The 25,131-nt window shown below is 49.8% G+C and overlaps 1 protein-coding gene across 1 annotated transcript in view; it reads right to left on the reverse strand.

Moving 5' to 3' along the window:
- SHLD1 (shieldin complex subunit 1) overlaps positions 1 to 22,772 on the reverse strand; it is a gene marked incomplete at both ends in the record, with an annotated part of 85,432 nt that extends 62,660 nt beyond the window's left edge. The window contains one exon of the mRNA XM_080716679.1: positions 22,595 to 22,772. Within this exon, the coding sequence (XP_080572805.1) occupies positions 22,595 to 22,772 (178 nt within the window). The remainder of the gene's footprint in view (positions 1 to 22,594) is intronic.
- Between the last annotated feature and the right edge of the window lie 2,359 nt (positions 22,773 to 25,131).

Here is a 25,131-nt window from a genome sequence, read left to right on the forward strand (position 1 = left end):
CCCAGGTCAAAACACACATATATACACAAATATGAAAAGGTAAAAAATGAAGAATCCAGGGGTATGGCTCAGAACTAGAAAGCCCCTGGGTTCAGTCCAAGACAGGAAGGAAGAGAATTTATATTTGTTTGGTTTGTGTTTTAGAACTTACTTAAATTTGCACCTCAGATGTATTATTTTATGAGCAGGGGAAAAACTAACAATGCTATAAAATGTGATAGGTATAGTTATTTAAGAAAATATGCATATTCTTAAAGCCATAACTCTGTGCACTGTTATTGGAGAACTATTTGCTAAATAAATAAATCCACTAGGAATATCCTTCCTTCCTTCCTTTCTTCTTCTCCTTCTCCTTCCTCTTTTTGTGTGTGGGGTGGGAGTGTGTGGTACTGGGGACAGGACCCAGGGTCATTCTACCTCTGATCTATACCCCCAGCCCTATTTTATTCTTAAATTTTGAAACAGGGTCTCACTAAGTTGCAGAGAGCCTCACTAAATTGCTGAGGCTGGCCTTGAATCTGCAATCATCCTGTCTCAGCCTTCCAAGTACTAGAATTACATGCATGCACCACCGCGCCCGGCTGAAACATATCTTCCTCATGATGGAAAGATGCAGGGACAATATCCTATTCTCAGGAGCACTGTGTCTCTTTAGGGCTGTCCATTTCTCTGTTTTATTTATAAAGAAGAAAAGCTAGGGGCTAGTTTGGGCTAGTCAAGGCTTTATTTTATTTTTATTTATTTATTTTATTTATTTATTTATTTTGGTGGTGGTGGTACTGGGGGTGGAACCCAGAGGCTTTCTACCTCCAGGCTATACTCCCAGACCTTTTTTTATATTTTATTTGGAAACAGGGTCTCACTAAGTTGCTGAGAGCCTCACTAAGTAGCTGAGGCTGGCTTCGAACCTGTGTGATCCTCCTGTCTCAGCCTCCCAAGCGCGGGGATTACAAGCGTGCGTCACCACGCCCGGCAAGACTTTAGACATAAGACTTACTTAGAGTTAAATCTGCAAGGCCTTTATAAAAGTCTATCGCTTTCCATTCTATTCTACCCATAAGATCAAACACAGCAGAGCTTTGCTGACAGATACAAGTTGATGGGAAAGGCACTATTTTTTTTTCTTTCTTGTGGCACTGGGGATGGAACCTAAGGGCATTCTGCCTCTGAGCTACACCCCCAGCCCTATTTTAATTTTTATTCTTTATTTTGGAACAGGGTATCACTGAGTTGAAAAGGGCCTAAGTAGCTGAGGCTGTCCGCGAACCGCGATCCTGTCTCAGCCTCTCAAATGCTGGGATAACAAGCGTGCGCCACCACGCCCAACTTCTACGTATTTTTAAGTCGTGTCAAGTTCTGCCCGTACGAGTTCTGTACGCTCAGCCCACCAGCCTCTGCAGGCGCCTCCTGTATGCAGGACACTGTCCGTCCCCTCTACTCGCACCTCGGGTCTAGGTTTGGCAGGCAGCAGTCTTAGGCACTGTCAGAATTAGCAAACGGCAAAACAGGAACCCTGCCGGTCAAGCACGGTGCTCTCAAAAGTCCTGTTCCAATAGGCTGGGCTTTGTAACTCTGAGCATGTGAGCACCCAGCGACCAAACACTCCAGGGGATGAAAGGGCCACCACTCTGCAGAAAAGAGCAACTTCAAAGAGCTAAATGTGCTCCGGAAAAACTGCTTCTGGGTCGAAAAAGGGTTTCATCAATCCCAGCAATTATAATTCCGGCTTGCTCTCCTGTGTTTTAACATAAGCTGGGGGAACCCGCCTCGGGAGGGCAAAGCCGCCTCTCCAGTTAGGGCGCAGGAAGTCAGAGCTTCTTCCACACTGGGGTGGCAGAGGGGGCCAGGAGAGGTCCCTGGCGGTGGACACACGCCGGGCCAGCGCCCGGAGTGCTGAGACCAGTCTGCGGCTACTCAGCCGAGGAAACTGCAACACCCAAGGCTCCGTGCTCCATACACAGCCGTAAGAGCGGCTCATGTTTGCTCTTCTTTAAAGCCCTGCTTTGAAGTCAGCCCGACCCAGATCTGCGTCTCGGCTGCCCGCCATTTTCCAAGTAACATATTAACACGTAACCAACCAGGCTGAGGCTGTCTTTCCTCGTGGGTAATGTGGAGGTCACAAAAGCACTGACATCTTGGGAGCGCTGTGAGGACCAAAGGGGACACTGGCTGTGACAGGCACACGCACAGCGCCTGGGATGCGGGCAACAGACACAGGCTGACTGATCCCGGGGCCTCCCTTCTTGCCTAAGGTCTTCTCCGACTCGCACACACCGAGCAATGGAAGAAACCAGGGCAGCTGGTGTTTCCTCGATTGTAGGAAGCCACAGCTGAGTGACAAGCCAGGCAGGAATGGTCCCTGGGAGAAGCCTTTGAGGGAAGCCATGGCAGACTGAAATGGCCACTGCACTCGTGGACGCTGCAGGTCAGCGCCTGCAGGTGCGGCTGGTGATGGAGCGTGCGTGGCTGATGATGGAGTGCGCGGCTGATGACGGAGCATGCGCGGCTGGTGATGGAGCGTGCGCGGCTGATGACGGAGCGTGCACGGCTGGTGACGGAGCGTGCACGGCTGATGACGAAGCGTCCGCGGCTGATGACGGAGCGTGCGCGGCTGGTGATGGAGCGTGCGCGGCTGATGACGGAGCATGCGCGGCTGGTGACGAAGCGTGCGCGGCTGATGACGGAGCATGCGCGGCTGGTGACGGAGCGTGCACGGCTGATGACGGAGCGTGCACGGCTGGTGACGGAGCGTGCACGGCTGATGACGAAGCGTCCGCGGCTGATGACGGAGCATGCGCGGCTGGTTTCCAGCTCAGTTGGGGATCCTCTTCAAACTGTAACTGCAGGCAAAGTCCATGCCAGTAAGCAGGCCTCTCTTCCTGCAGCAGGTGTCCATGAAACTCGAAAGGGAGGAGCAGGGAGGTTCACAGATACAAGTAGCACCTTGACCTCGTGTGTATGTGGGCGAGGGGGGCTGGGGATTGAACCTGGGGGCTTCCCACCTACGAGCTGCACCCCAACTTCGTTTTAGTTTTTGTTTTTAAACAGGCACTGGCGAGGTTGCTAAGAGTCTTGCTAAGTTGCGGAAGCCACTCTTGAACCCACAAACATCCTGACTCAACCTCCCTAATACTGGGATCAGAGGTGGGGGCCACCTCACCCAGCTGCATGCGTTAACTTCTAAAAATAATACCCCTCAGGTTAGGCCGGTGCTGGGGCCAGCGAGGCCGGCATCGGAGCCTGCCGTGAGGCAAGGCCGGTACTGGGGCCTCCGAGGCCAGGATAAGAGCCTGCCAAGGGGCTAGGCCGGTGCTGGGGCCAGCGAGGCCGGCATCGGAGCCTGCCTTGAGGCATGACCAGTGCTGGGGCCTCCGAGGCCGGGATCGGAGCCTGCCGAGGGGTTAGGCCGCTGCTGGGGCCAGCGAGGCCGGCATCGGAGCCTGCCGTGAGGCAAGGCCGGTACTGGGGCCTCCGAGGCCAGGATAAGAGCCTGCCGAGGGGTTAGGCCAGTGCTGGGGCCAGTGAGGCCGGCATCGGAGCCTGCCTTGAGGCAAGGTCGGTACTGGGGCCTCTAGGCCAGGATAAGAGCCTGCCGAGGGGTTAGGCCGGTGCTGGGGCCAGCGAGGCCGGCATCGGAGCCTGCCGTGAGGCAAGGCCGGTACTGGGGCCTCCGAGGCCAGGATAAGAGCTTGCCGAGGGGTTAGGCCGGTGCTGGGGCCAACGAGGCCGGCAGCGGAGCCTGCTGTGAGGCATGACCAGTGCTGGGGCCTCCGAGGCCGGGATCGGAGCATGCCGAGGGGTTAGGCCGGTGCTGGGGCCAGCGAGGCCGGCAGCGGAGCCTGCCGTGAGGCAAGGCCAGTACTGGGGCCTCCGAGGCCAGGATAAGAGCCTGCCGAGGGGTTAGGCCGGTGCTGGGGCCAGCGAGGCCGGCATCGGAGCCTGCCTTGAGGCATGACCAGTGCTGGGGCCTCCGAGGCCGGGATCGGAGCCTGCCTTGAGGCAAGGCCGGTACTGGGGCCTCTGAGGCCGGGATCGGAGCCTGCCGAGGGGTTAGGCCGCTGCTGGGGCCAGTGAGGCCGGCATCGGAGCCTGCAGTGAGGCAAGGCCGGTACTGGGGCCTCTGAGGCCAGGATAAGAGCCTGCTGAGGGGTTAGGCCGGTGCTGGGGCCAGTGAGGCTGGCATCGGAGCCTGCCTTGAGGCAAGGCCGGTACTGGGGCCTCGAGGCCAGGTTAAGAGCCTGCCGAGGGGTTAGGCCGGTGCTGGGGCCAGCGAGGCCGGCATCGGAGCCTACCGTGAGGCAAGGCCGGTACTGGGGCCTCCGAGGCCAGGATAAGAGCCTGCCAAGGGGCTAGGCCGGTGCTGGGGCCAGCGAGGCCGGCATCGGAGCCTGCCTTGAGACATGACCAGTGCTGGGGCCTCCGAGGCCGGGATCGGAGCCTGCCGAGGGGTTAGGCCGCTGCTGGGGCCAGCGAGGCCGGCATCGGAGCCTGCCGTGAGGCAAGGCCGGTACTGGGGCCTCCGAGGCCAGGATAAGAGCCTGCCGAGGGGTTAGGCCAGTGCTGGGGCCAGTGAGGCCGGCATCGGAGCCTGCCTTGAGGCAAGGTCGGTACTGGGGCCTCTAGGCCAGGATAAGAGCCTGCCGAGGGGTTAGGCCTGTGCTGGGGCCAGCGAGGCCGGCATCGGAGCCTGCCGTGAGGCAAGGCCGGTACTGGGGCCTCCGAGGCCAGGATAAGAGCTTGCCGAGGGGTTAGGCCGGTGCTGGGGCCAACGAGGCCGGCAGCGGAGCCTGCTGTGAGGCATGACCAGTGCTGGGGCCTCCGAGGCCGGGATCGGAGCATGCCGAGGGGTTAGGCCGGTGCTGGGGCCAGCGAGGCCGGCAGCGGAGCCTGCCGTGAGGCAAGGCCAGTACTGGGGCCTCCGAGGCCAGGATAAGAGCCTGCCAAGGGGTTAGGCCAGTGCTGGGGCCAGCGAGGCCGGCATCGGAGCCTGCCTTGAGGCATGACCAGTGCTGGGGCCTCCGAGGCCGGGATCGGAGCCTGCAGAGGGGTTAGGCCGCTGCTGGGGCCAGCGAGGCCGGCATCGGAGCCTGCTGTGAGGCAAGGCCGGTACTGGGGCCTCCGAGGCCAGGACAAGAGCCTGCCGAGGGGTTAGGCCGGTGCTGGGGCCAGCGAGGCCGGCATCGGAGCCTGCCTTGAGGCAAGGCCGGTACTGGGGCCTCTGAGGCCGGGATCGGAGCCTGCCGAGGGGTTAGGCCGCTACTGGGGCCAGTGAGGCCGGCATCGGAGCCTGCCGTGAGGCAAGGCCGGTACTGGGGCCTCTGAGGCCAGGATAAGAGCCTGCTGAGGGGTTAGGCCGGTGCTGGGGCCAGCGAGGCCGGCATCGGAGCCTGCCTTGAGGCAAGGCCGGTACTGGGGCCTCGAGGCCAGGATAAGAGCCTGCCGAGGGGTTAGGCCGGTGCTGGGGCCAGCGAGGCCGGCATCGGAGCCTACCGTGAGGCAAGACCGGTACTGGGGCCTCCGAGGCCAGGATAAGAGCTTGCCGAGAGGTTAGGTCGGTGCTGGGGCCAACGAGGCCGGCAGCGGAGCCTGCCGTGAGGCATGACCAGTGCTGGGGCCTCCGAGGCCGGGATCGGAGCATGCCGAGGGGTTAGGCCGGTGCTGGGGCCAGCGAGGCCAGCATCGGAGCCTGCCGTGAGGCAAGGCCGGTACTGGGGCCTTCGAGGCCAGGATAAGAGCCTGCCGAGGGGTTAGGCCGGTGCTGGGGCCAGCGAGGCCGGCATCGGAGCCTGCCATGAGGCAAGGCCGGTACTGGGGCCTCTGAGGCCAGGATAAGAGCCTGTCAAGGGGTTAGGCCGGTGCTGGGGCCAGTGAGGCCGGCATCGGAGCCTGCCGTGAGGCATTACCAGTGTTGGGGCATCCGAGGCCGGGATTGGAATCCTGCCAAGGGGTTAGACCGGTGCAGGGGCCAATGGCCAGCATCGGAGCCTGGCGTGAGGCAAGTTCACTCCTTCGGCCTCCAAGGTCGGGACCAAAGCCAGCTTAGGGGTTTGACCGGTTCAGGGGCCAGCGAGACCAGAACTGGGTCCTCCCATGAGGCAAGGCCGCTGCGTGAGCCAGCGAGGTCTGGATCAATCCACTGAGTAGCCAGGCCACTACTGGGACCATCAAGAGTGGGATTGGTACTTGCAACGCAGCATGCACAGAGAAATATCGCAGAAAATATAAATCAGACGCTTCTCTTAATCAGCAATAACTAGGAGGAAAAGGGCAACAGGAAGAGGTTGAGCTATAGAAAGGGCCCTATAGTGAAGCAACTAATGTGACCAATCAGAGGGTATGTAATACTGGAGGACGGAGCCTCTTTAAAATGCAGGAGGTACATAAACAAATGTATCAAAGTAAATCACCAAAGAAGTGTGGGATGGAGGGAGGGGGAGGGAATGGGACAGGGGCTGGAGGAGGGCTAATTGGATGATGTGTGCTTGTATATCCTCTCAAGTCTTGTACTCCAATGTGATTGATATATGACTACAATGCACCAATTTAAAAAATAAATTAATTAAAAAAAAAATAAAAAAATAAAAATAATACCCCTCTTAAACTGTCATCACCTCCAGTGACTGTTTGATGTGAGCTACAATTTCACAGCCTAAAATAGAGAACTACTGTTTTTTAACTTTAAAAAAAGGAATAGAGCCGGGTGTGGTGGCGCACGCTTGTAATCCCCACACTTGGGAGGCGGAGACAGGAGGATCGTGCTGGTTTGGAGCCAGCGCGCTGGCTTAAGAGGCCCTGTTTCCACCAGCTATACCACTCCTGGGTATCTTTCCAAAGGGGTTGAATTCAGAGAACTACAGCAACTTACACATACCTATGTTCATTGCAGCACAATTCGTAATAGCCAAAATATGGAACCAACCCAGATCTCCATCAACAGATGAATGGATAGCAAAACTTTGGGAAATACACACAATGGAATTCTATTCAGCCATAAAGAAGAACAAAATTATATCATTTGCAAGAAGATGGAAAGTCCTGGAGAGCATTAAGTGAGATCAGCCAAGCACAGAAGGAGAGGGGACATATGTTTCCTCTAATATGCCCAAACTAGGAAACACAGAGGATACCAGTGGGACTCCTGATAATGGAGGGGAAATCTCAGCAACGTTTGAATGGAAAGATAGGAGAGGAGGAAGGCTGATCTTGATTAATGAGGGTCAACATCTGAACATGTGTAAAATTATGAATAAAACATGGTTAACCTGGACAACCATTGGTGGGAGGGGGGAAGGGAAAACGGGGGCGGGGGGGGAGAGGCGCCAAATATAGTTTAAATGTATACCATTTAGGTTTAATAAAAATTTTGTTTAAAAAAATGGGTCTGGCAGTGTAGCCCGTGAGAGTGTATCCCGGAGGTAGAAGGGCTTCCAGGAACCCCAGTACCACCAAAAAATAATAATAAAAATTTAAAAATTTAAAAAAATTTTTAAAAAGGAATAGAAAAGTCACAGAAGTCATCCCCACACAGAGACACCCAGGAAATAAGAGTGCCCTGCAGAACACCTGAATCTCCAGGTAAAACCCACTACCTGGGATGTGACCAAATAGCCAGTTCTCTTCTCAGTCCCAGAGCAGGGGCTCAGTAACCACTCCTGTTCTTTCCTTTCCTCATTCTTTTTTTTTTTTTTTTTTTTTTTTTTTGGTACTGAGGGTTAAACTCAGAGGCATTCTACCTCCAAGCTACACCTACCTCCAGCCCTTTTTTTTTTTTTTTTTTTTTGCTTTCAGACAGGGTCTCACTAGGTTGCTGAGAGGCTCACTAAGTTGCCAAGGCTGGTCTCAAACCTGTGATCCTCTTGTCTCAGCCTCTCAGGTGGGCTTAGAGGCGTGCCTTACCACTCACTGCATCTGGAGTCCAGTGTGGGGGGTACTGGGTTGTTAGTCACTAAGTTGGATATCACTTAATATACTGTATACATTTCTTTTTGTAGAAAAGAAAATGGCTTCAAAATATTTACATGTCTAAAACATATCCCAACTCCTATTTAAAAATAGCAACAACACATCAAGAGTTTTGAAATTATTATACTTCTAGTTTGAGTTTGGTTATTAATAACTGTTTTTCGTTTTGTTTTTGTGGTACTGAAGATTAAACCCAGGTACATTCTGCCTCCAAGCAGAATGAGGTGTACCCTCAGCCCTTTATTATTTTGAAACAGGGTCTCGCTAGGTTGGTAAGTCTCACTACAATACATGGTGGCCCACGCTTGTAATCTTTCTCAGTTCTTAGGAGGCTGAGACAAGAGGATGGGGGTTTGCGGACAGCCTCAGCTATTTACTGAGGCCCTCTGAAACTTAGTGAGACCTTGTTTCAAAAATAAAGAATAAAGCAGGACATGGTGGCGCATGCTTGTAATCATAGTACTTGGGAGGCTGAGACAGAAGGATCGCAGGTTCTCAGCCAGCCTCAGCTACTTAGTGAGGCCCTCTGCAGCTTAGTGAGACCCTGTTTCAAAATAAAGAATAAAAAATAGGACTGGTGATGTAGCTTGGAGGTAGAATGCCCCCGGGTTCAATCCCTAGTACTGCAAAAAAATAAAATTAAATTGTTAAAAAAAGAAAGAATAAAAAGTAGGGCTTGGGGTATAGCTCAGAGGGAGAATGCCCCTGGGTTCCATCCCTAGTATGACAAAAAGAGGAAAAAAAAAAAAAGAGCCTCGCTACATTGCTGGAGCTGTCCTCAAACCTGTAATCCTCCTGTCTCAGCCTCTAAGTTTTTTTGTTTGTTTGTTTGTTTGTTTTTTGATGGTACTAGGGGTGGAACCCAGAGGCTTTCTATCTCCAGACTATACTCCCAGACCTATTTTGTATTTTATTTGGAAACAGGGTCTCACTAAGTTACTGAGAGCCTCACTAAGTAGCTGAGGCTGGCTTCGAACCTGTGCGATCCTCCTGTCTCAGCCTCCCAAGCGCGGGGATTACAAGCGTGCGCCACCACGCCCGGCTCAGCCTCTAAGTATTGTTATTACAGGCATGTGCTAACATATCTGGCTTAATTAATTAACTGGATTTTATAGTAATAAAGTTTTATAGAATTACAAAGAGAGGCCATATGAATTATAGACAGGAAAAAGGCAAACACATTTCTCTATTCTCAAGCATTAAACGCTCTGGACAAAGTGCTAAATATACAGGTTACCAATGGCCTTTGAAGGCTGGGATGTTAACAGATTCTAAAAGAAGAATGAGGGGCCTTAAACCACTGTTTAGTTTAAACATGTCCACCTGCCGGCTAGGGCCTTTAATCATCAAAGACGCATTGTGTTTAACATTCAAATCTGCAGTAAGCATTCGAGGAACCTCCCCAGCACTGTTCTCACACAGAAGTTCAAGTCGAAGGAAAGGGCTGAGGTTTCCGACATCCGCACAGCAGCGTCTAAACAACACAACTTCAGAGAAACCTTTGTCCCGCCTGAGAATTCACCTTGGGCGCTCTCCAGAACGAGGGTTCCCGTGGCCCTGAGGACACGAGATGCAGGACCTAGGCAGCTTCTCTGGTGTAGTGTCCACGGGACTGCCTCTGCTCAGAGACCTGCCGCCGGGGGCTCCACCAACACCATCCCTCGCTCACACTGGCTCTGCCCGTCTGTATACGCCGCGCTCCCTCTGCTCAGCAGCAGAGGAGACGGCAAACACGTGTCCACCGGCAGAGAGCTCAAGTCCATCGAGTCTACAACTCGGAACTAACTGGTAGATTCAATTCAACAGCTACTGGAGTGCAAAGGTGTTGACAGGGAGGAAGAAGCACATCCCAAGGAGGGGAACAAGCCCGGCATGGTGGTACACGGAATCCCAGCACTTGGGAGGCTGAAATAGGAGGATCACAGGTTCAAGGCCAGCCTCGGCAACTTAGCAAGACCCTGTTTCAAAATAAAAACTAGAAGCCGGGCATGAATGCCCACCCTTCTAATCCCAGTACTTGGGAGGCTGAGACAGGAGGATCACAGGTTCCAGGCCAGCCTCAGCTACTTATGAGGCCCTCAGCAACTTAGTGAGACCCTGTTTCAAAATGAAGAATAAAAAATAGGGCTGAGGAGCCAGGCAGGGTGGTGCACGGTTGTAATCTCAGCATTTGGGAGGCTGAGATAGGAGGATCATGGTTCGTGGACAGCCTCAGCTACTTAGTGAGGCCTTCTGAAACTTAGTGAGAATTTGTTTCAAAATAAAGAATAAAGAAATAGGGGTGAGGGTGTAGCTCAGAGGTAGAATGCCCCTGGGTTCCATCCCCAGTACCACAGAAAGAAAGAAAGAAAGAAAGAAAGAAAGAAAGAAAGAAAGAAAGAAAGAAAGAAAGAAAGAAAGAGGCTGAGGGTATAGCTCAGAGGTAGAATGTCTCCAGGTTCCATCCCCAGTACCACAAAAAAGATTAATTAATTAAACAAGGGATATAATTTGTGTGGGGCAGTACTGGGAATGGAACCCAGGGGCCTTCTACCTCCAGGGTTCCCCCCTAGCCCTATATTTCACTTTTTATTTGGAAACAGGATCTCACTAAGTTGCTGCAGCTGGCTTCAAACCTGCGATCCTCCTGTCTCAGACTCCCAAGTGCTGGGGTGACACGCATGAGCCACCACATTCGGGTTTGTTGTTTTTTTTTTTAACAAATACCCTGGATCCCAGATTAGAGTCTTGTCTCACTGATTGGCCTGGGGGGTTAAGAGGAAGCGCTCGCGGCATCTCAAAGGGATATAAGCAGAGCGGTGGGGTGGGCAGGTGTCCCAGGGCCTCATGGCCGCTGCAGCTACTCTGCTTCATGGGAGCAGGAAGGGCAGCGGAGCAGCTGCCCAGCCCTGGGCCTGGCCGCAGGAAAGCTGCTACTGCACCTGCAGGCACTGGGCGCCACCTGGTAACGCAGCGCAGGCGTGTTCCCTGGACAGCCACTGCACAGCCTCGCCTGCCTTCGCACACCCGACTGAAATGATGGAGACCCGGGAGGTTTTGTGGACTGTCACCCTGGGATTCCACCCACTGGTTGCTTGGAAAATGCGCCTAAGACTCAGGTCTCTTGCCACGAATATGAACAGAGATATGGAAGCTGGGCATAAGCTGAGGACAGGGACGTGTGTCCATGCAATAAGTTAGACCGTGGGCGTTGGGACGCGAGTGGATGCAGTGGAGCCATGTGCTGAGAAAATCAAAAGGTGAAGACGCGAAAGGAGGAGCGGGGCTGAGGCACGATCAGGAAGAGTGCGTGCTCGCCCAGCTCCAAAGGGTGCAGGCCAGGCTGCGACCCTCACGGAGGGTGGCCGTGGGAAAGGGCCATAGGCAAGCCACAGCCAGCGGGGCTGAGCTAGGAGTCCTTCACACAGGTAGCCGAAGCCTGGGGCCCATTCTTAGAACCCAGCTCTCGTGGGCGTCCCTGCTGTCTCCCAAAGCTGAGGCCCCCTCCCCACACCCGCGGCTCTTCCAAGGACTAGAGCACAACACTGACCCCAGCCTTGAAGGTGAGGCCTTGCCACCCACCTGCCTGGGTCCTGCCTGCCACCTGCTGGCCATGTGTGCCTGTGTTTACTCAGAATTGAAAGGGCATTCTACCTCCAAGCTACACACCCATATTTTTTATTTTATTTATTTATTTATTTATTTATTTATTTATTTATTTATTTTGCGGGCCTGTGGATGAAACCCAGGGGCATTCGACTTCCGAGCTACGCTATTTTTTTTTCTTTATTTTGAAACAGGGTATCACTAAGTTGCGAAGGTCGTAAGTAGCTGAGGCTGTCCACGATTCAAGATCCTCGAGTTTCAGCCTCCAGAATGCTTGGATTACAAGCGTGCGCCCCCAAGCCCAGTGATTTTTTTTTTTTTTTTTTGAAAACAGGGTCTCCGTTGCTAAGAGCCTGGCTGGGCTGCCAAGGCCACCTCTGAACCCACAGCCCCCCTGTGTCAGCCTCCCAGGTACTGGTTTACAGGCGTGTGTCACCATGCCCAGCTGTGTCTGGCTCGAGACTGAGATGTTGACAACTGCGATGATCTGGCTGCATTACAATAGTCTTATTCCATACAGTGGCTGGGAGAGCCAGGAACGAGGCTCGTGCTTAGACCCCCTTCTGCCACCTCTGCTAGTTCTTTCTTTTTGTGCTAGGGATGGAACCCAGGGGCACTATACCTCTGAGCTACACTCCCAGCCCAATTTTTGTTCTTTATTTGGAAACAGGGTCTCACTAAGTGGCAGAAAGCCTCACTGAGTAGCTGAGGCTGGCCAGAACCTGCGATCCTCCTGCCTCAGTCTCCCATGTACTAAGATTACAAGCGTGCGCCACCATGTTCGGCCCTATTCTTTACTTTTTTGAAACAGGGTCTCACTAAGTTGCAGAGGGCCAAGATGGTGGCAAGAGTCAGCTGAAGGGCTGCAGGGAAGAAAATCCATACTGCAACTACCCAGGAGCGGCAGGATTGGAGGGAAAGGGGGCCCCGCGTGTCAACAGGAAATGAAAAACCCAGGCCTTCATCAACTCTGAGAAACCAGAGATGGAAAATGGTCAGCTTACCCAGCGCGGGCTGCCAGCAGCGAGCTTCGCAGAGCTTGGGCCAGACACCTCACAGTCTGCACTCGGTCACGACCAGGTGACCAGGGACGGCCTTCCTAATTCCCTCTGGTAGATAAGCTCACAAACGTAGCTCTGGAATGTTGGCAACAATTAATATTTCCATGCTATGTACATGAAGTTCCCTTTGTGGCAGATAAGCCTGAGCATATTTATTTCTACTTAGGATTAATTATTAGAGATATCATTAAACAGGATGACTGGCCTTCATTTGATTCTAATGTCTTGCTCCAATAATGGCTGAAAAATACCAGTGTGTGTGTGTGTGTGTGTGTGTGTGTGTTGTTAGTTACTGGGGATTGAACCCGTGGCATTATACTTCGGAGATACACCCCCAGTCCTATTTTTTGTTTTGTTTTGTTTTTGTTTTGAAACAGGGTCTTGCTAGATTGCCGAGAGTCTTGCTAAATTGTTAAGGCTGCCCTCAAACAAGGGATCTTCCTGTCTCAGCCTCCCAAGAAATGGGATTATGGGTATGTGCCACCATGCCTATGCAAGACAGCATTTTTACTTAGTTCTGGGAAACCTATGCATAATCTGGTCCTTTTATTTTTTTATTTTTTATTATTATTATTATTTTTTTTTTTTTGGTGGGACTGGGGATTGAACCCAGAGGCATTCAACCTCAGAGCTACTCCCCCAGTCCTATTTTTTATTCTTTATTTTTAAACAGGATCTCACTAAATTGTGGAGGGCCTAAGTAGCTGAGGCTGTCCATGAACCTGCAATCCTCCTGTCTCAGCCTCCCAAGTACTGGGATTCCAAGTGTGCGCCACCACGCCGGGCTTGGTCCTTTTTTTTAAAATTAACAAATGTTACATACTTGTTATTCTTGTGAATACCAAGTAGCATGATACATAATAGAACTATGTGCACAGCAAAGTTAAAATTGTTTTAAGTATTTAAATCTGAATAAAATAGTCAAAATAAAATACTCAAAAACTTGTTATTATTCCCTAACCCCAAATGAGTTGTTTGCTCTATCAAGCTAATAAAACAAGCCTGAGGCCAGGCGTGGTGGCGCACGCTTGTGATCCCAGCATTCGGGAGGCTGAGACCGGAGGATCGTGGTTCACGGACAGCCTCAGCTACTTAGTGAGGCCCTCTGCAACTCAGTGAGACCCTGTTTCAAAATAAAGAATAAAAAATAGGGTAGGGGGTATAGCTCGGAGGTCACATGCCCCAGGGTTCCATCGCCAGACCCACTAAATAAATAAATAAATAAATAAATAAAAGCCGGGCGTGGTGGCGCACGCTTGTAATCCCCGCGCTTGGGAGGCAGAGACAGGAGGATCGCGCAGGTTCGAAGCCAGCCTCGCTGGCTTAAGAGAGCCTGTTTCCAAATTTAAAAAAAAAAAAAAAAATGTCAAAAATAGGTCTGGGAGTGTAGCCTGGAGGTAGAAGGGCTTCCAGGAACCCCAGTACCACCAAAAAATAATAAATAAATAAATAAATAAATAAATAAATAAATAAAACAAGCCTGAATTTTCCAGTAGTTTCTTGTCTTAGTGGTATCATTCCTCTGGTCATTTCTAAGGTTAGAAATTATTTTTCCCATAAATATGTCATTTAAGCGAGGCCTGGTGGTGCACACCTGTGATCCTACCTCGTACTTGGGAAGCTGAGACAAGAAGACTGCAGGCGAAACCCTCCGCAACTTAGGGAGATGCTGTTTCACTTTTATTTTTTTGTACTGAGGATGGAACCCAGGGACATTCTACCTCTGAACTACACCCGCAGCCCTTTTTATTTTTCGTTTTGAAACAAAGTCTTGCTAAATGGCTGAGGCTGTCCTCAAACCTGACACCCTCACGTCTCAGCCTCCCAAGTAGTGAGATCACAGGCACGGGCGTGCGCCACCCCGCCCAGCTGGAGATGCTGTTCCAAACTAAACATAAAATACACCTGGGGGGGGGGTAGCTCAGAGGTAGAATATTCCTGGGTTCAATTCCTAGTGCCAAAAATTAATTGATTAATTAAAAGATTCCAGCGTCTAGAGCTACAGAGAAATGTCAGGCATGGTGACACACACTTGTAATCCTAGTATTTGGGAGGATGCGACAGGAGGGTTGCAGGTTCGAGGCCAGCCTCAGACACAGAGATGCAGAGAACATTATCATATGCTGATACTCCCTTGGGTTGCACTGTGAGAGTCACACAGGATGGCGATTGCTCATGCCTGGCTGAGCAGGGCTGGCGTGGGGCAGGAGCAGGGCGGACAGCGCGGAATGCTCCTACCTGGGAAGGTCAGCTTGCAGGTGGTGGGGAGTGAAGTGTGAGATGGGTGGTGGTGGGACCCCAGGGAGGCCCCTGCCCACAGGCCTCCATGACCCGCCCTGGATTCCTGAAACCTCGCAGTTTTTCTAGGTACTCCAACAACCCGCTGCCTTGTGCCAAAGCCAGTGCTTGGCGGTGCACTCGGGCATTTCTATTTTATTCTTCGTAAGTTCCTTTTTTTTCTCTCTCTGAGAAATCTTAGTCGGGGACAAATGAACCCACTGCCACCTAGCATGAGAGAGGAGGACAGACAGAGGAACTGGGACTCCAAAGGGCGTGGGCAGAGAGGCACGCCTGTTTGTGAGGGGCACATGGCATTAGTTTTCTATCTCAAAAGAAATGGTACAGAGTTTATGCCATGGTGGAATAGTTTATGGCTCTCTTTGTGCATGTTAAAATAGCTGACATAGCTGGGCGTGGTGGCACATGCCTGCAATCCTAGTACTCGAGTGGCTGAGACAGGAGAATCGCAAGTTTGAAAACAGCCTCAGAATTTAGCAACCTAGGAAGAAATTGTTTCAAAACATTATATATATATATATATATATATATATATATATATATATATATGGTCTGGAGAAGCTGGGTTTGGTAGTGCATGCTTGTAATCCCAGTATTTGAGAAGCTGAGACAGGAGGATCACTCAGGTTTGAAGCCTGCCTCAGCTACTCAGTAAGGCTCTCAGCAACCTAGTGAGACCCTGTTTCCAAATAAAATATTAAAATAATAGGTCTAGGAGTGTAGCCTGGAGGTAGAAAGCCCCTGGGTTCCATCCCCAGGACCACACACACACACACACACAAAAAAAAAAAAAAAACGCTGAAGGCAAAAATACCTCTGGGTTCAATTATGGTACAGAGATAGATAAAGAGATAGATAGATGGATGGATGGATGGATGGATGGATGGATGGATGGATGGATGGATGGGAGAGAGAAGAGATTGAGAGTTTGATAGACTGTTTGGGGGTGCAGCTTGGAGGTAGAACACCTCTGAGTTCAATCCCAAGCACCGCAAAAAGAAATAAATCAATGAAATCAAATGCCTAACAGCTCTGCTACATATCCCTAGCGGCCACCTGCTCTGACGTTCCTTCTGGGAAGCAGAGGAAGCCCGGCAGTCTCTTCCTCCATGGATCAACTAGGAGGCTCAATTCAGTCTCCACCTAATCTGATGCTCTGTATGACTCTCTCCTTTTACAGGCAATATCCTGGGGTCCTTCACACCAGCCTTACACTATCTAAGGGTGTTGAGAAGAGACATTTTGTGTTTGTGTGTGGTGCTGGGGATTGAACTCAGATGCATTCTATGCGCTATACCCCCCAGCCCCATTTTATTTCTTATTTGGAAACAGGGTCGTACTAAGTTGATGAGGGTCTCACTACTTGCGGAGACTGTCCTTGAACCTGAAATCCTCCTGTCTCAGCCCCCAAAGTAGTGGGACTGCAAGCATATGCCACCATGCCAACTTCAGCCCTAAGTCCCTGCAGGCTTATCTGCTAATGATATAAGAACCATAGCCGTCAACATCCAAGTATTTGCTGAGTACCTGCTATCCTGGAATTGCTTTTGTCATGGGAGGAGACAAATACGGTAATAATCAAATATACAGGGCGCCAAAGGTGGCACGTGTCATGGAGGAGGGTCCGCAGGTATGAGGGAGTGATCTCAGATGCTGGGGTCGGCTTCCCCAGAAGCATGCAGGGCGAAGGGCCAGGCTCAGTGCAGAGAAAGCCAGCAAGGCTGGAGGGGCGGAGAATGGTAGGAGACCAGTCCTGGACTGGGGCAGGATGTTCAGCCCAGGATGTTCAGCCCAAAGATCACCAGCCCCAGGGCAAGGACTTTGGCTTATGCTGAGTCAGGGAAGAAGCCCAGGGGGGTTGTACTGAGGACTAACCAGATCTGATTTCGATTTTAAAAGGATCTTTTGCTGGGAGTGGTGGCGCACGCTTGTAATCCCAGTACTTGGGAGGCTGAGACAGGAGGATGGCAGGTTCGCAGCCAGCCTCAGCTATTTAGTGAGGCCCTTCGCAACTTAGTGAGACACTGTTTCAAGATAAAAAATAAAATAGGTACAAAAAAAAAAGATCTTTCAAGCCAGGAGTAGCAGTATATACCTGTGATTCCAGTACTTGAAGCCCAGTACTTGGGAGGCTCAGACTGAGACTGAGAAGGATCTCAAGTTCAAGGTCAGCCTCAGCAACTTAGAAAGACCCTGTTTCAAAATGAAAAATTAAGAGAGCTGGGTGTGTGACTTGATGTTAGAATGCCCCTGGGTTCAATACCCAGTTCTGTAAAAGAAAATAATAAAATAAGATAAAATAAGATAAAATAAAATGGTAGCTCGCAGGTAGAATGCCCCTGGGTTGAATCCCAGTAACACACACACACACACACACACACACACACACACACACAGTAGAGGTGGAAAAGCTAGTTAGATGACTGTAATAGCAATCCATAAGACAGACAACACAGCTTGGACCAGCATAGTGTAAGCAGAGGGCAAAGACTGTTTAGATTCTAGACTGATTCTATTTGTGTGTGTGTGTGTGTGTGTGTGTGTGTGTGTGTGTGTGTGTGGTACTTGGGGGTAGAACCCAGGGGCTTTTCTACCTCCCAGCTATACCCCCAGAACTATTTTATATTTTATTTGGAAATAGGGTCTCACTAAGTTGCTGAGAGCCTCACTCAGTAGCTGAGGCTGGTTTTGAACCTGTGTGATCCTCCTGTCTCAGCCTCCCAAGCATGGGATTACAAGCATGCGCCACCACGCCCAGCTAGACTGATTCTATTTATTTCCTTTTTTTCCAAGCTATACCCCCAGTCCAATTTTTTATTCTTTATTTCAAAACAGGGTCTCACTGAGTTGCAAAGGGCCTCACTAAGTAGCTGAGGCTGCCTGTGAACCATGATCCTATGGTCTCAGCCTCCCAAATGCTGGAATTACAAGCGTGCGCCACCACGCCCGGCTTCTATTTATTCATTTATTTACTTACTTATTTGGCACTGGGCATTGAACCCAGGGGAGTTCTACCTCTGAGCTACAATCCCAGCCTTTGTTATTTTTTATTTTTCAAACAAGTTCTCACTAAGTCACTGCGTCTGGCTTCAAATCTGTGATTCTCCAGTCTTAGCCTCTCTTAGACTGCAGGTGTGTACCACCAAGTCTAGCTCTGGATTCTAGATTTACTGTAATGGTACACTTACAGGATTTGCTAAGGAACTGAATGCGAAGTTTAAGAGAAAAAATGAAAGCCAAGCATGAAGGCGCAGGCCTGAGATCGCCGCCCTGGGACTGAGACGGGAGGATCGCAGTTCACGGCCACACTTCGCACCCCAGTGAGCCTCACAGCAACTCAGCAAGATTCTGTCCAAATAAAAGCTAAAATGAGGCTAGACGTGTAACGTGGAGGTAGAATGCCTCTGGGCTCAATCCCCAGGACCACAAAAAAGGAGAGAAAAGAAGAAAGAAGTTGACAGTAACTGCTTGGGCTTTTGCTAAGTGAATACAAGGATGGAAATGTGTGTGTGTGTGTGTGTGTGTGTGTGTGTGTGTGTGTGTGTGTGTGTGTGTTTGGGAAGGGGGTACTGGAGGTGGAACCCAGAGGCTTTCTACCTCCGGGCTATACTCCCAGACTTATTTTATACTTTATTTGGACACAGGGTCTCATTAAATTGCTGACAGCCTCACTAAGTAGCTGAGGCTGGCTTTGAACCTGTGCAATCCTCCTGTCTCAGCCTCCCAAGCGCAGGGATTTCAAGCGTGCGTAACTACTCCCAGCTGATTTTATTTATTTTATTTATTTATTTATTTATTTATTTATTTATTTATTCTGTGGTACTAGGGGTGGAATCCACAGGCTTTCTACCTCTGGGCTATACTCCCAGACCTATTTTATATTTTATTTGGGCACAGGGTCTCACTAAGTTGCCGAGAGCCTCACTCAGTAGCTGAGGCTGGCTTTGAACCTGTGCGATCCTCCTGTCTCAGCCTCCCAGGCGCCGGGATTACAAGCATGCGCCACCACACCCAGATTCTGATTTTATTTTGAAACAGGGTCTATCTAAATTGCTTAGGTCTTGAACCTTTGATCCTCCTGTCTCAGCCTCCCAAGTACTGAGATTACAAGGGGGTGCCACCACGCCAAGATACGGATTAGGTTTAGAACAGACCAGGTTTAATTGAGCACAACTAGCTGATGTCATCAAGCACACAGATGGTCTAAATGTCAAGCTGCAGGTCCAAGCTGGAGATAGAAACTTGGAACTGAGCAAGGCACGAGGGCATCTGAGGCCCTGGGACTGGCTGAAGCCGCTCCCTGATAACAAGAGCAGAGACTGGAGGACTCAGCACGGGCTTCCCTCACATTAAAGGCTGGAGACATAAGAGGAGGAGCCAGCCATGGAGACAGAAAAAAAGCAGGAAAGGAAGATGAGGGCCACCACAGGGACCCTCCCAAGGACTGGAGAAGAAAGGATGTAAGAAGGAACAAGTGACTCTTTATGCCGCTCTTAGATCTAGGAAGCGGATCCTGAGAAGTGGCCACTGGGTTTAAGTGTGGAGGCCACTGGAGACCTTCCCAAGGGCTATTTCCATGGAGTAAATGGGGACAGAAGCCAGGCTGTGGGGGGACTTGGGAGAGAGGGATTGGAAGCTCCAGACACTGATGCCATCATTTGAAAGTCTATGGATGCCAGGAGTGGTGGTGCACGCTTGTAATCCCAGTATTTGGGAGGCTGAGACAGAGAATTTGGGTTCGCGGCCAGCCTCAGCTACTTAGTGAGGCCCTCTGCAACTTAGGGAGACCCTAAAGTTTTATTTAAAGAATAAAAAATTGGGCTGGGGATGTAGCTCAGAGGTAAATGACCCTGGGTTCAATTCGAAGAAGAAGAGGAGGAGGAGGAGGAGGAGGAGGAGGAGGAGGAGGGAGGAGGAGGAGATCCAAACTCTAGCAGGATATATTTGCCATTATCTTCAAATATTCTATTTTTTTTTAAAAAAAAAGCACTTCTTTTTTTTTTAGTATTGGGATTGAACCCACCCACCAGGACCTAAAAGGAATGGGTCGACCTCAGCATGGACTAGAACCTCTAAAACTTCTAAACCCATAAGCTCAAAGCAACCTTTTCTCCTTCTACATTGACTATCTCAGGTATTTGTCCTATGGCAACAGAAAGCTGACTGAAACACATGTCCTTGCCCCACACATGGCTGAATCCCTCATTAAAGTATCCAGTGAGTCTCTCCCCAACACCCCTTAGGTATTAGAGATTGATCTCAGAGGTATTCTACCTCCTAGTTACACCTCCAACCCAATTTTATTTCTTATTTGGAAACAGGGTCTTACTTAGTTGTGGAGAGCTTACTAAATTACCGAAGCTGGTTTCAAAGCTGCGATCCTCTTGTCTCTGCTTCCCAAGTACTAGGATTACAAGCACATACCACCACACCCAGCTATGAGCGCTCTTCTAAAGTATTTAATATTTAAGAAATATTTGAATTTCTTAACAAAAACAACCACAAAAACAAGAGTCTGAATACCCATATGCCATGATAAGTACTTTTTTTTTGGCACTGGGGATTGAACCAGGGGCATTCTACCTCTGAGTTACACTCCCACCCCTATTTTATTTTTTATTTTAAAACAGGGTCTCAGCCGGGTGTGGTGGCGCATGCTTGTAATCCCTGAGCTTGGGAGGCTGAGACAGGAGGATTGTGCAGGTTCGAAGCCAGCCTCAGCTGGTTTAAGAGACCCTGTCTCCAAATAAAATATAAAATAGGTCTGGGATTATAGCCCGGAGGTAGAAGGCCCCTGGGTTCCATTCCCAGTACCAAAAATAAATAAATAAATAAATAAATAAATAAATAAATAAATAAATAAATAAATAAATAAAATAAAATAAAACAGGGTCTCAGGAGCCGGGCGTGGCGGCACACACTTGTAATCTCCGCGCTTGGGAGGCAGAGACAGGAGGATCGTGCAGGTTTGAAGCTAGCCGCGCTGGCTTAAGAGACCCTGTTTCCAAAAATAAAAAAGTATAAAAAATAGGTCTGGGAGTTTAGCCCAGAGGTAGAAGGGCTTCCAGTACCACTAAATAAGTAAGTAAATAAATAAACAAACAAACAAACAAGCAAACAAACAGGGTCTCAGTAAATTGCTGAGGAATTCACTAAGTTGCTGAGGCTAGCCTCAAACCTGCAATCCTCTGGTCTCTTTCTCCCAAGTACGAAAATCACAGTCTTGCACTACCACGGGCTGGTGTGTGCTACCACGTACTGAATTACACCTTATTTTTATTTTTTTATATTTTGTGAGGGGGCACTGGGGGCTGAACCCAGGGGGTAACTTTCCACCTCTAACATATACCCCTAGCCCTATTTTGTCATTTATTCTGAAACAGGGTCTCACTAAGTTGCCAGAGCCTCCCTAAGTTGCTGAAGCTGGCTTTGAACCCAAGATTCTCCTGTCTCAGACTCTCAAGTGCTGGGATTATAGGTGTGCACCACCACACCCGGCTCTGATTACGGTTTTAAAGATGACTCGGGAGCTCAGAAGGATTAAGAAAAATGTCCCAAGTCACACAGCAGCGAGTTGCAGAGCTGAACTTTGAGTGAGTCCAGGTCTATGGACCTCCAGACTGGGTAATGAATGGGAAAGAGATGGGCCTTACACTGGGCTTGATAGTATACATTGTGGCGACTCAGTCAGAGGAATTTGCAGAGGAGTTGTTATTTATTTATTTTTGTGTGTGTGTGTGTGTGTGTGTGTGTGTGTGTGTGTGTGTGTGTGTTTGGGGATGGAACCCAGGGACATTTGACCTCCAAGATACACCCCCTGCCCTATTTTTTTTTATTCTTTTTATTTTGAAACCAGGTCTCACTGAGTTGCAGAGAGCCTCACTAAGTAGCTGAGGCTGTCCCCAAACCGCGATCCCCCTGTCTCAGCCTCCCGAATGCTGGGATCACAAGTGTGTGCCACCACGCCCGGCAGGAGTTGTTATTCAAATCCAGAGCAGCTGGGAGTGGAGCATTCTCCAGGCTGTGGGTTCAGTCCCTGGACACACACACACACACACACAATCCAAGGTATACTTCATTAGAGGAATACTAAAATCTCTATTGTTCTTACCCATAAAATATAGCAACCTTATATTACTATTTTCTGAAGTTTTTTTTTTTTTTTTTTTTTTTTTTTTTGTGTGTGTGTGTGTGTGTGTGTGGTACTGGAGATGGAACCCAGGGGCCTTCTACCTCCGGGCTACACTCCCAGACCTATATTATATTTTATTTGGAAACAGGGTCTCTTAAGCCAGCAGAGGCTAGCTTCGAACCTGCGCGATCCTCCTGTCTCAGTCTCCCAAGCGCGGGGATGACAAGGGTGCGCCACCACGCCCGGCTTTTCTGAAGTTTTGAAAGAACAAAACAACTAACTCTCCTCTCCTCACTGATCCAAGCCTTCTCCGGCCTCTGAATGCACTTGGCGGGAGATCAGAACCGAGCTGCAGGGGCTCTCCAGGAAACCGCCCCTCTTGGCGACCTTTGAAGTCCCCCCCACAGCTTTGCTGATGATGTTTTTCTATGTAGGACAATAAATCGTTCCCCTGAGACCTGCTGTTGGAAGAGAGAAACAACCCATCACACACCTTTATATCTGCTCTTTTTTTTTTTTTTTTAAACGAGAGTTTGCTTTAAACTCCGCTGATTACCTGGCTCGACATCAGAAGAGTGTGGAAAAGAGAGGGAAGCCGCGGAGCTGGGCGTCGCGCTGCCGGGCTCCTGGCTGCGTCTCTGCAGCACGTAATCTCTTATGTCGCTCGAGGATGGCAGGTCCAGGGCGCAGCTCTCCCCGGGCTGGCTGCTTGGGCTGACTTCCTGGGCTGCCATAGCCCCTCTGCAGAAAGAGGATCCAGCATGAACAGCACTCCCCAGCAGGACCCTTCATTGCAGCCACAGCTCCAAGAATCATAAAGCTCCCACAACAGTAAAACTAGCAGAGTTTCCTTTCCATTTTGTGTATTTTTTATTTTTTGTGGCACTGGGGGGGGTTGAACCCAGAAGCATTCTATCTCCAAGCCACATTCCACCCCTTTTTTATTTTTTGTTTTGAAACAGGGTCTCGAGCTGACATGGTGGCACACCTTTGTAACCTCAGTACTTGGGAGGCCGAGAGGAGGATTGCAGGTTCAAGGCCAGCCTCGGCTACTTAATGAGGTCCTCTGCAACTTAGTGAGACCCTGTTTCAAAATAAAAAATGAAATAGGGCTGGGGGTGTAGCTTGGAGGTACAATGTCCCTGGGTTCAATCCCCAGTATTGCAAGGAAAAAAAAAAAAAAAGAAAGAAAAGAAATAGTCTCACTAGGTTTCTGAGAGTCTTGCTAAATTGCTAAGACTGGTCTCAAACCTGTGACCCTCCCGTCTCAACCTCCTAAACACTCGGATTACAAGTGATCACCAAACCTGGTTTCCCCTGTTCTGAATGGTCTTGTTTTTACTTTAAGCCCATATATTTTTCATCCTGAGAAAGAAAGATTCTCAACTGAAAGAAACCAGCAATCACTTCAGCTAGAAAACAGGTCACACGTCCAAAACTGGGAAAGGTTCCATCACAGATCAATTCCCCGATGAAACGTGTGAGGTACTATAACTCAAGGGTGAGGACGGAAAATGCTCGTGACATGAAATGCGAAGAAATTTCAAAGCAAATGGTAGGATTCGACCTGGGTTTTACAAAATGAAATACTGTATGTATGTGTCAAATAGAGACACAGGTGCAAAACGTCCGGAAGGACATATCCCAAATTAATTGCGGGGAGATTACAAGCCATGTGCATTTTCCTCTAGGGTCTACACAAAAAGCAGCCTGCCAGGTAGTTAACATGCCAGGCTCGGTGCCAGGCGCCCCGATACAAAGGTGAACGCCACGGGCTTCCTCACGGAGCTCAGAGTGGGGAGCAAGCCAAACTCAGGGGCAGGGGCAGATTATCACTGCTAACACAGGGGGGCGAGAGAGAGGAGCCCATGGCCAGAGAGGCTTTCTGGAAGGAGTGGTAGCCACCACGGCCAGAGGAAAGCACGAACTCAGAAGAGCCAGCAAGAGCCAGCACAACGGAATCATTCCTTTCCCATTGTGTGTGTGCGGAGCAGGTACTGGGGATCGGGTCTCAGTCCTTTTCCCTTTTTTTTTTTTTTTTTTTTTGTGTGTGTGTGTGTGTGTGGTAGTGGGGATTGGACCCAGGGGCATTCTATCTCTGAGATGCACCCCCAGCTGGCTCAGAGAAGACAATTTTTTTTTTTGAGGTACTGGGGATGGAACCCACAGGGGGATTGTACCTCCGAGCTACACTCCCACTCCCAGCCCTATTTTTTAGTCTTTTTAAATTTTTATTTATTTATTTTTTTTCTGCAGCACTGGGGATGGAACCCAGGGGCATTCGACCTCCAGCTACACCCCTGCCCTATTTTTTTATTCTTTAATTTGAAACAAGGTCTCACTGAGTTGCAGAGGCCTCGCTAAGTAGCTGAGGTTGTCTATGAACTGTGATCCTCCTGTCTCAGCCTCCCGAATACTGGGATTACAAGCGTGCGCCACCACGCCCGGCTTGAAAAGACAATTTAATAACTGAGTGGACAAAGGGGGTTTCTTTTCTTTTCTTTTTCTTTGGAAACAGGGTCTTGCTAAGTTTCTGAGAGCCTCACTAAGTTGCTGGGGCTGTCCTCAAACCTATGATCCTCCTGTCTCAGCCTCCCAAGTACTGAGTTAGAGGCGTGTACCACCAAGCCCGGCTGCCAAGGGGGTTAAAGAGGAGCTGAGAGTCAAGGAGGAAGGAAAGCTTTGATGACTGGCTGTATTACCAACAGAGTTAGGGCAGACAAAAGAAGAAACAGGTTTGGAAATTGTTATGCTGAATCAAAGAATAATACATAGCCATTAAAAATAATAATCAGAGCTGGCGTGGTGGTACACACTTGTAATCCCAGCACTTGAGAGGCTGAGACCAGAGGATCCCAGTTCACGGACAGCCTCAGCTACTTAGGTACTCTATAACTTAGTGACACCCTGTTTCAAAATAAAGAATAAAAAATAGGGCAGGGGGTGTAGCTCAGAGGTCAAATGCCCTGGGTCCCATCCCCAGACCGGCAAAGTAAGAAAAAAAAAAAATATCACAGGTTCGCAGCCATGCTTGGCTATTTAGTGAGGCTCTCTGCAACTTAGTGAGACCCTGTTTCAAAATAAGGACTAAAA

The sequence above is a fragment of the Muscardinus avellanarius genome (assembly GCF_963383645.1).
Source record: "Muscardinus avellanarius genome assembly, chromosome: 19".
Classification (NCBI taxonomy): Eukaryota; Metazoa; Chordata; class Mammalia; order Rodentia; family Gliridae; genus Muscardinus; species Muscardinus avellanarius.